We start from the raw sequence: 12082 nt of genomic DNA, 5'->3' as shown, positions 1-12082 counted from the left end.
ACCGTTATACCCTAAGGATCGTTGAGTTCGAATTTCGTAAAAATCGAACCAAAACTGACAGACAAAAATGGCCACGCCTCGTAGTCAAATAGCGTAAAAATATGGTATATCAATGTTGTGGACCCTGTAGAGGTCACAATTTTAATGCGATTTTGATGAAACTTGAAATGCATGTTTATAACCCAAAGATCTTGGTTGCTTTCGATATTCGTGCATATCGGATCGTAACTTCCTGAATTATGGCCCCTGATTGTACGAAAAATGGCGTTTTTAGCTTGGGGTCGCTCTAGAGGTCACAATTATTATCCGATTTAAAACACCGTTTGACTATGTCACCGTTACACCGTAATGAAGTTTGAGTTCGAATTTCGTGAAATTCGGACCAAAACTGCCAGAAAAAATGGCCGCCCCTTGTACGCAAATAGTGTAAACATCTGGTATATTAAGGTTGTGGACCCTCTGGAGGTCACAATTTTGTGTCGATTTTGATGAAACTTGAAATGCATGTGTATAACCCAAAGACCTTGTTGCTTTCGATATTCGTGCATATCGGATCGTAACTTCCTGAATTATGGCCCCTGATTGTACGAAAAATTGTGTTTTTAGCATGTGGTCACTTTAGAGGTCACAATTATTAACCGATTTAAAAAAAACGTTCGAATATATCACCGTTACACCATTATAATGGCTGAATTCGAATTTCGTGGAAATCGGACCAAAACTGCCGGACAAAATGGCCGCCTCTTGCACTCAAATAGTATAAATCTCTAGAGGCCACAATTTTGATGAAACTTGAAATACATATTTATAACCCAAAGATCTTGGTTCCTTTCGATATTCGCGCATATTGGATCGTAACTTCCTGAATTATGGCCCTTGATTGTACGAAAAATCACTACTTTTTTTTTAGCTTGTTCTCTGTCCATCTCTTGCAAACTGTGGGCGTGTCTTGCATGGCAACCGCTTGTGTGAACAGTATGTTGACACATTAGTGATTAATTATCACAATACCAAGACATGAAAGGGTTTAGAGGCTGTACACAGCGTTATTGGTCAGGTAAAGTTGGAGATGTGGTCTCAAATATACAATAAAAACATTTGGCAAGTTTTATGCAATGCGTCTATCCAGGGTAACTTAACAACCTGACGTTTCATTTGCTGCTTAGTATATTTGAAAATTATTTGAAGAGTTCCGACGGCCCTTTTAGACTACCCTGGTACATAATAACGTGATAACGATTTAACCCTGAAAAACCCACGGGTCATACCCAAGTTAATTACGGTCTCACCCAAATTAGCATATTGTTCCAAATAAACCAAAATTTTACATTTTACAACCACATAGGCCTAACCCGTTTGTTCCGTATAAGACCAAATGTAATGCTTTTCCAAGATGTCAGCTATCTCCTAACAACGACCAAGCTTGGCTACCTTCTCTTCAAAGCTGACACTCGGTTAGTACCTCTCGATTTTTATACGCCCACGTTGAAATGTGGTCGTATTATATTGTTGCCCCCCCCCCCCCCAACCCCGTCGGTCCGGTGGCCATAATTGCTTGTAAAAGCTCTACAACGATTTCCGACTTTGCAAATTCTTGTGGACGCTCTGGTGGGTACAGCGAATATCGCATTGACTTTAAATTTATACACAGTATTTAAGTTCATGAGACGAAAAAAGAATATGCGACAACCCTTGTTGACTGCCTGGAGGACTTACATATCTTACTAAGTTTAGATCATAATTAGGTAAATTACAAAATTTACATGTTTTTCATTTGAATAAGCAATGAGATATAGATTTAAAGAACACATAGGAACAGTTTTGGCTAAGAATAATGTTTTCCAGGGAAAAAATAAATTGTTGAACATGGGCGGGTAACAGGTGACCCATTGGGTGTTTTGGGTCATATCTGTTATATAGGTTGTTATAAGTTCATCAAACATTACTATTTTGTTTCAGGTGTATATAGTGGCAGTCGGTTAGAAAACTTCCCAAGGCTCTGTTTTATGGAAGCGTATAGGGGTCATGCAAATTTTGTATAAGACTTCGAGAACCTTTCTAGTAGTATGGAGGGTCAGTCCGGGGGGGGGGGGGTCAAATGGGCACAAAATCAGACCCAACTTTTCTAGAATAAATTTTGCGTAGAATACGCTGCCGAGTCCACCGTTGGGGCGTTTTCGGGGCCAAAGGTCAAATGGGTTCATTTTCACTGAAAGTGAATGCGCAGTCATTCTTGTATCGTGAAAATAAGCTGAAAATTATCGAAAGTAATCACACTTTCAATAAAAATGTAAACTTGCTAAATTCACCTTAATTCTTTGTGACCCCAGGGGTCAAAAGGTCACATTTTCCGTTTTAGCACTTGGAAGATTTAAAGTAATAAATGTCAGCGTAAAATATAAAAACTAAAGCGAAACCTGTTCTAATTAATAATAGGAACATTTAAAATTTATCTTTAGGTGGTCTCAGCACCAACCTTTTACTTTGTAACGTCGAAAATGATATTGTATAACAGAACCAAAACGCTTCGGAACCTGTTTCAAAAATACGTAAAAACTGTTAAATCAAAATCTCTCTCAATTAGTTTTATAACGAATGCTATTCATAATGATACTAATTTTCGGATGTTGAAACTGCCAGTTTTAAAACTATTCGCCCCCTTTATTGATGATCGACAACTCATTTTCACTTTTTATTTTCTTTATTGTTATAGTTCCTTGTATTTATTTAGCATAAATGTTCAACCTACTGCTCTTAAATGCACTCTCACTTTCACCAATTAAAAATAACCACCATGTCAGGAAGCGATATTCATAAGCACGCTGCTGCTTTCGTATCCTTTAGACTGTACAATTGTATGATTATATGTAATTATATTGAATAAAATATTGTTTAAACCATTTCGAGAAAGTATACAGGATCGCATCATCCGTATTGTTTTGCAAAAGGGTATAATTTTTATTAATTTTCTTGATAGTTTGGGTTTTCCAGTGTTAAACAAACACTAATAAAAACTACTTATTATATAATACCGTATGTACTTTATTTACAATGTGATGACGAAAAACAGTATGCGTCAAATGCATATATATACAATGATAAAATATAACGTTGCCGTTTTGTTATGTATAAAACTAAAAACAATATTTTATTAACATTCCTGATATCAATCATTGGTTTATTATTCAGCATCATGTTGTCCATATCACAGAATTCGTATTAATTTATAGAGAATTTTGAAATGTTCAAAATTTTGGTCACGACAAAATTTAGCGACCGGATCGTGAACTATGCGCAAACTGTTAGTGAACTCGTCGGGAGGATGCGTGCCAGTGCGTGGCAGTGCGCGCCATGCCACGAATAGTTCACGAATAGTTCACGACTACTGCGCGACAGTGGCGTTCGCGTCGGTGCAGGTCGGGCACGAGACAACCTGTAGCTGTAAATGCGTTCTCGTAGGACCTGTGACCGATGGGAGAATGGTTTCATCATCCAGGTTCGGAGAGCAAAGGCGTCATCCCCTACGAAGTGATAGGGCACTGGCTGGTCATCATTAGGGAGTGGTTCTGGTTGAGGCACTCCAGCTCCGTTCTCTTCTACAGCATCATGCAGGGAACAGTTACTCCATGTTCCTCACCACCCTCTGCCCCAACATCCACATAGAGGAACTTGTAGGTAGCATCTGCCACTGCCATCAGAACAATGCTGTGGAAGCCCTTGTAGTTGTGTTAAGAGCCAGCATTGGGTGGCTTCTTCATGGCGATGTGCTTGCCGTCAACAGCCCCCAGACAGTTGTGGTAGTTCCATCTGGAGCTGAACTTAGCAGTAACTTCCTTCCACCCCTCTTCAGTTTTGGGGCAGCGCAGCACTTCGTCCTTGTGGACCGCGATGATGGCTTTACACACCTCGGGTATGAACTTGCAGATGGTACTTGCTTCAACCCTGAAGCTGTACTGCAGACTTGGATAGGAATTTCCAGTGGCTAGGAAGCGGAGGGTGACAGCTAGCTTGAGTCCAACTTGAAGAGGTTCCCTCATGAAGGTGGACTGCCCCTGGAGGCGAGGGGTTAACTTCTCAACCATCTCTTGCGCAAACTCGTCGTGCCAATGCGGGAAGTGCGTAAACAATGCGCAAACTATGCGTGAACCCGTCGTGCCAGTTCGTGTCAATGTGGACACTGATAGGCACGCATTCGTGAACTATGCGTGAACTAGTCGTGAACAGTGCGGGAGCCTCCCAATTCGTGCCCCAAAATTTCACGACTTGCCACGACAAAATCGTGGCCAAAAGTCGTGCAAGTGTCAGCCTGGCTTTAGAGATGAAATACAATATGTTATTCACGACAAAACGACAAATGTTCTATTTATTTTATGATTTTACAATCATTTTAGGTAAAAACAACATGGACTACTGCTAGCCAGTGGAATAACACTTTTATTTCACTGATAAAACGCGGTATTCCACTACTGATCATAAAATAAAAAACTATATCCCACTCTACAATGCTGTGAGTTAAATTCTAATATCACAATTTGTGTGTCAATTTTAATTAAATGTCACACATAAATAAGTAAATAGTCCATGGTTTGTTGGCCAATGCATAAAAGTGAAGCCTCTATGACGTTAACAAGGCTTTAAGGGGGGGGGGGGGGCGGGGGTATTAAGGAACAGAAGGTCACAGAATACCTCTCATCGTCACATATTTGAAATAAAATACGGACAAAGACGGAGTACTGAAAATCGAAAGGTCCTAGTGCATCACACCACATTTGAAAAACAAAATCAGTTAAAAACTGTAGCCTCTATTGCGTTAACAAGGTTTTCGGAAAAAGGAGTTAACTCCAGAACGACGAGGTGCGCTAAAAGCGACCGAGGGGCCGTCCTCTCATGGCCCCAATGCTTCCGTAGTTATCTGCATTACATCTTTTACCATTAGTGCTTTAAACTTGTTTTTACCAAATAATATTTACGTCGAAATTTTAATCTCTATATCCTCATCTTGTCATTGGTTTTCACTTCATTTTGGTTCCTTTTCCCTTTGGAACATTTGTTCTTCAGTTTGATAACAATGCGATCAAGTGGCTCTAAAGATCGCATAAATTCGGGTAGAAAATGCCAATTTTGGAGAACCTTAGGTAAAACACCAGGTTTCTTGGCTTGTAATATCTTGACAATTACAACAAATATGACTACAAGGACAATTGGACTACCGACACCTACTAATACTTCCCACCCACCAAGTGACAAAGCGAAAATAAAACTAGGGAAGATAAGAAAAGCCGTAAATATGTGAACGAAAGCAAACCAACGATACTTTTCAGTAGTTTCACCCATCCATTTAGCAGCCCCTATTGGTACCTTTCTCATTGGCGGAATGCCATACCATACAAATATTCCTGTTAGATTAAAGAACAGATGACAAAAAGATATCTGTAAAGCATTCTTAAAACCCGAACCAGGGGATGCTAGAGCTGCTAAAACACTTGTTCCAGTTGTACCAATATTAGCACCGAGGGTCAATGGAAACAGATTTTCAATGCTTACTACACCAACTCCAACTAAAGGTGTCATAGTTGACGTAAATATAGAACTGCTCTGCACCAATATGGTCAGACCAGCGCCAACGAAAATAGCTACATATCCTGTTAAGAAAGCACAGTGCCCAGGAAACTTTGCATTCATTATTTTCTTAATAACAGTAGCGATCTGTCCACTGATGAGACTGTGGAGAAGTTTGACAATTAATACCAGACAAATGCACAGTGTTAACAAAGCAACGATTAACATGATGATTCCAGATTCTGAGTCTGATAAACCGGAACTAGCAAACAGGTGATCACCTAGAAAATAAACTCAGTATGATCAATAGGATAGTTGAATTTTATTTTTAAAACGTAAAGTACTGAATTGGTTGTTTCTTTTATTTTCGAGTTTTTCAGTTCAGCTGCATTTGATTCAATAAAATGTATTGAAAGGAAAGATATGTATCAAGAGACTATAAATAATATTATTTATTACCATGATACAATATATTCCTATTTACTTTTTAAAACGTAAAGTACTGAATTGGTTGTTTCTTTTATTTTCGAGTTTTTCAGTTCAGCTGCATTTGATTCAATAAAACGTATTGAAAGAAATGATATGTATCAAGAGACTATAAATAATATTATTTATTACCACGATACAATATATTCCTATTTACTTTATAAGAGCTATAACAAGAGGGTTTTGTTTTTTTTTTAAATTTCTTAATTGACCACGAGAAGACAATTATTACGACCAATAAATCGCATTGTTACTATAATTATAATCCTTATACTTACATAAAGAAAAACAGGTGGAGTTTCTGACTGTGGAGTTGACAGTTGCAAACCCACTTGAAGTATCACAAAATATGACATCTCCTTTAGACATGTCACTGCAATCTACATAAGGATATATTATAAACGTTAGGGTCCATGGTTAATTTTAATAGAAATTAAATCAAGTTCTCCATGCCACTTAAAATTTTGATAGAAAAATCCCCACCTCCAAAGTAATAATACCAGAATGTTACCGGAATATTTCTAATAAAATAATTATAGTCTATCTAACCTGACAATGTTGTGTTGAGTAACTCATAAGATATATCAGTTTCTTTCTTGCAGCAGGATTTTAATATTGTATCTTCATCTGTTAGCGAATCACCATTGGCTATAGCCTTTATAATGTCTTTATCAAGCTAAAATGGTGTTATCATAATGTTAGAAAGTTTTATGGCGAACATTACAATGTCTTTATCAAACTAAAATATTTCGCTGCTGGAAACAAATGCGGGAAAGCGAAAATAACAAACAGGAATTAAATAAGGTTCCCGAATTAAGAAACGAATCCGGAAACCCCTGTCTTGAAAAAGCTTTTCATTTCATGTGGTCTTAGATTACTTAGTTGCGTTCTTATATAAAAGAGCTGTCTGAAGTCAAAATCTGGTCAATTTTAACATTGTTTGCTAAACTAATGCAGACGGTTTTCGACCGGACAAAAGAAATATTATCTTTGTTTAATGTTAACCACCGGGAGCATACTAAACTTATGCTGTCTGTCTACAACTAGCTCCACTTGAGAACAGACATTATGCAAAAGCTAAATCTGCCTATTGCAGCTAAATCTGCCTTTAGGCCATAAAAATGTTATATAAACTATTTATTAGACATTAATTAACATGACAAGACCATGACCAACTCTCGATGCCATCGGATGGGCCCGGTTTAAGTAGATTAGAACGGTTCGGCCATTTCAAGATTTAATTTTAAAATGGTAAAGCGACACTAATCCTCGAACAACCAGTACGGTGGTTATAATCAGTGCACACATCTTGTCAAACCTTCAACGGCTAATATCTTCGCTAGGGATAAAGTAATTTGAATGAAATTTTCAATAATATTCATTTTACATTCTGTATTTTTTAACTATTATAGCAAGAACGGGCAGCTCTTTATCTAAGTATTACATTATGTTTCTTTAATTTCTAGATTTTTGATGAAAACACAAAGTATACTTCACGAATTTTGATAATAGTTATATGATAGTGATAAGAGTCATACCTCTATAATTGTTTTGGTAAAGGGTGATGTTATGGCTTTCAAGAATTCTGGATTTTCAGCATTTGGGTCACTGTTGATATCAGCCACGAGAACTGATGTTAAATGATACAAGTAGCCACTAGCAACTTCTATAGGTAATAATACCAACACACAAAGCCAATTAAAGAAATCATGAAGTGTGGCAGCAGCAAAAGCTCGTCTGAAACATCAATAAATGTCAACCATCACAAGCTCATTATATGCCCCTTACGGATCAGATCTCAGAAACACCGACGAGCCGACGTGCGCTACCTTACAAACCAGGATATCCCGGGATCTATGAAGTTGTTGGCCTAGAAAGTTTCTCGGAATTTTCAAACTTTGTCTCCCGCATGTCAGTGGCGCAGGGCGGGTGGTTTAACAAGGAACCGCGTCTAGTCGTTTGGGTGGCACGAAAACCCGGGGTCCCTTTTACACGCTGACGAGCACGTACAATAACCCGGCAAATATTCGCCCATGGCATACTGCCCGTCTTCCAAGTATATATACAACGTTAAATTTCATTTCATTTTAAAAACACTGGAAAATACTAGGACGATGGATTTTGCCATAGCGGCCTGGACGACTTTCGGTGCACAGCACAAGCTTGGGACCTAAGGTACAATCGTGAAAAGTGCATACCAATCACATCGTTTTGTCTAGGGGTGTTACAAGGAGTTAAACTCTTATAACTTTTTTTTTAATGTTAGTGACGAACACACGGAGCCTTCGCCATTCATTGAAATATTTCAAAATAACTAGTATAAAATGGTAAAACATCATACCTGAATTGACTTCTATCCCCCACCTGTCCTAAAGATACAATGGAGTTGGTTACGGTTGTTCCTATATTTGCTCCCATTATTATTGGTATGGCAAATCGTACTGTAAGAACTGAAATACATAAAAAGGCAGCAAGTACATTACATTAGCCAATTGACCTTGTGTACTCTAAATATCGATACACGACCAGAATATGCGCCAAATACGCTGGGTGAATATTGGGTTATGTTGATGGGGCTGGTGACGATAATCACGTTAATACTTACTTCCAGAAGAAACCATGGAAACGACGATCGATGTTGAAGTAGATGAACTTTGAACCAGTACCGTAACAAGTACACCTATCATCAGACCAGCAACAGGATTTTGTAATAAAACACTATTTCCTAATGCTTGACCAGCTGCTTTACCTGCAAAAATTTCAATTAATATGGATATCAGTTTGATGCCTTGTCGTTTTGATTATATAATTTTAGTACATACGTATATAGTCCTACATGAATTTTAGGTCTACCAGATTTCAAGCATGGTCGTTCAGAAAGGAAACACTTGCTAATACCGAAGTTCTGAAAATGTTGATGTGGGTTGACGAAATCGACAGTTCTACAGCCGCTTAACGTTGGAATTGGCAACTGCTAAAATGGGATAAAACAAAATATCTTTCTTACCTCCTAATAACGTAAAAGCTGAACTCAGAAAATCCAAGGAGCATATGAACAGATATAATAAACCAATCAGTAATATGATCCTGATTATAACTGTAGCTACTCTCTTCAATCTCCCGCTAGTATTCAGATCTAGAAAAATAAATTCATTTCACTGACTTCAGATAAACTGGTCTATCTTCACGATATAGATGATAAAAAAAATGTATAGAGTTGATTTTGAGCATGGCGTGTAAATAAAGGTCTAATTAATAATTTCTATAACATCTAAAGTCTAAATAAAGACTTACAATAGGCAGATTCAGCTCTTGCATAATGTATGTTAAAGTTTATATAAAATATATTAAAGCGGCATTATGGAGGATCGGACAAAGGGCTGACAGTTCTCGCTATAATACTTTAAAAAATAGATAATGTAAAGGGAATATGCTGAAAATGTCAGACAAATTACTTCACACTGAGACTAGAAATGCCCATTCCAATAAAACTGTAGCCTATATTGTCATTGTTACTGTTGTTGCGATAATCAACAAAGTCTCGATTATCCAGATTATGTTTAATTATTAACCGCCCTTGAACAGTTCTCGCTATTATAGTTAAAACATAGATGATATAAAGGGAATATGCTGAAAATGTCAGACAAATTAATTCACTCTGAGCCGAGAAATGCTAGTTTCAATAAAACTGTAGCCTTGAGTGTCATTTTTACTGTTGTTGCGATAATAAACAAAGTCTCGATTATCTAGTTTACGGTTAATCATCAATCTGTTGAAAATCGGCAACATATGGCATCGAGAGTTGATTATGACCTTGACATGGTCTAATTAACAGTTTATAATTATAACATTGAAGGCCTAAGAAAGATCTGCAATGGGCAGATTTAGCTTTTGCATAATGCCTGTTTAAGATACAAAATGTGTTATGGATAGAGTAAACATCCTTCCTCGTTGACCAAACCTGCCCCAACTGTAGTCCATATTTAACAAGTCGTTGCCATGCAAGATACGCCCACATTTTGCAAGAGATGGACAGAGAACAAGCTAAACAGAAAAGCGATTTTTCGTACAATAAGGAGCCATAATCCAAGAAGTTAGGGTCCAATTAGCGCAAATATCGAAAGGATCACAGATCTTTGGAATATCGACATATATTTTAAGTTTCATCAAAATCGGATAAAAATTGTGACCTCTAGAGGATACACAACCTTGGAATTACACACTTTTACACTACTTGAGTACGAGGGGCTGCTATTTTGTTCGGCAGTTTTGGTCCGATTTTCACGAAATTCGAACCGAACCATCATTAGGGTGTAACGGTGATTTATTTGAACGTTATATTTCTTACAATCAGGGGCCATAATCCATAAAGTAACTGTCCGATACATGTCAATATCGAAAGGAACCGAGATCGTTAAAAGTTTGGAGATAAACCGATAATTCAAGTTTCGTCAAAATCAGATAAAAATTGTAAAATGTACAGTGTCCACAAACAAATTTTGGACGGACGGACGACAAGTTTCTAAAAGAACATATTAAAAACCGGTGTTCCTGAGTAGCAAGCACACCCTACATCGTGGACAACACGTGTCACATCCCGTGACTGGTGCCAAAATTGGTCGGAATGTGTTTCGATTCTGGATTCGAGTGTGTGTGTGTGTATTCTTTCTCTAACCTTTCCATTTAACGTTGTTTTTATCATCTAGTTCTGGTAGTGCCCATGGATCATCTTTCTCCTCTATTTTTTCTTCACCTTTCGGTTCTTCGGTATGATTTGTTTCTCCATTAGTATGGAAATGTTGACCATTTACAATTTTGGGCGAAAAACTTTCTAGTACAAAACCATTATTAACAGTTCCATTCTGAAAATCAAAATAAATCAATGAATCTAAATAAACAAGATACAAGTTATTTTAATCATTTTGTCGACATAATTCCCGTAATAATATTTATTATAATGTCTTTCCACAACCCGTAAAAAGAAAAACAAAATGAAATGAAATGGGATTTAACGTCCTACTGCTCTGCTCTGACTGGGCTAATGAAGACAGCCATACGCAATACAGTGTGCTATAAGGGAAATTTTGCCCGGACAGCGGCTCTACGACCAAATCGTATATCGAATTTCAACTGCCAAGGGATCTTTTATGTGCACGCCAACTTGTACACGGGACTTCGGTTTTCCGTCCCATCCGAACGACTAGATATATGAATTTAATAATGATATACATAATGTTTCGGCACCAACACTGCAATTTACAAAATCATTGACCTCATACAGAGTGGTTTAAGGTGACCATAAAATTGGCTGGGATTGAAACCACGACAGACACAATGACAGAACGTACCTAAATCGGGATCAATTATTTTGATAAAATTCTATTTCAGACATTTGAAATACAAAATAAGCTAAAAATGATCATTTTAATACCATATAATTTCCTGCTCGGTTAATGTTAAACAATAATGCATTCGGGTTAGTAGAAACGAAAAAAAAATCCCAACCAATCAATTTATTTTCTTGTGAAATTATAGAATTGTAAAAGCTTCTTTACTTTAGAACAATATTCCGGGATTGCAAACTCAATTTGGTTGTCTTTTCATCACGACAATATAATTTCTAAAATTTATCGTGAAACTGTAGGCTTGCACATAAATGATTATTTCAGAAGTTTCAATGTGAATTTAATTTTTTTTTAATTACAACAATATGCTAAATTACTTTTCTAGGAAAGTATGGGTGCACAAAAATAGCTATTTCTTTATGATCTGTGTGAATTAGAAAATGATGATATAGTGATCGCAAAGTTTTTGGTTATTTTTACAATTATTACAACAATATGATGCATTGTGATAGATTTTGACACGGTGCTGCAGATCGATGTATTGAAAAATACAATTATAAGCTGTTGATATATATATATATATATATATATATATATATATATATATTAACAGCTTATAATTATATATATTATATATATTATAATTAATAAAATTTCATAAAATTTCTAAAATATGTAATTTCTGTTTTTAA

The 12082-nt window shown here is 36.8% G+C and overlaps 1 protein-coding gene across 1 annotated transcript; it reads right to left on the bottom strand.

Annotated features, from left to right (window-relative positions):
- Positions 1-3130: 3130 nt before the first annotated feature.
- LOC126814870 (sodium-dependent phosphate transport protein 2B) lies at positions 3131-10931 on the bottom strand (the record flags this gene model as incomplete). The annotated part of the gene is made up of 8 exons (XM_050540301.2): positions 3131-5840; positions 6324-6425; positions 6595-6721; positions 7584-7782; positions 8387-8495; positions 8651-8794; positions 9053-9181; positions 10721-10931. Coding segments are annotated over 8 exons (1875 nt in total), but the record flags the coding sequence as incomplete, so codon positions are not given.
- Between the last annotated feature and the right edge of the window lie 1151 nt (positions 10932-12082).

This window comes from Patella vulgata, chromosome 3 (genome assembly GCF_932274485.2).
Source record: "Patella vulgata chromosome 3, xgPatVulg1.2, whole genome shotgun sequence".
Classification (NCBI taxonomy): domain Eukaryota; kingdom Metazoa; phylum Mollusca; class Gastropoda; family Patellidae; genus Patella; species Patella vulgata.
This window is presented reverse-complemented; position numbering and strand designations above follow the sequence as displayed.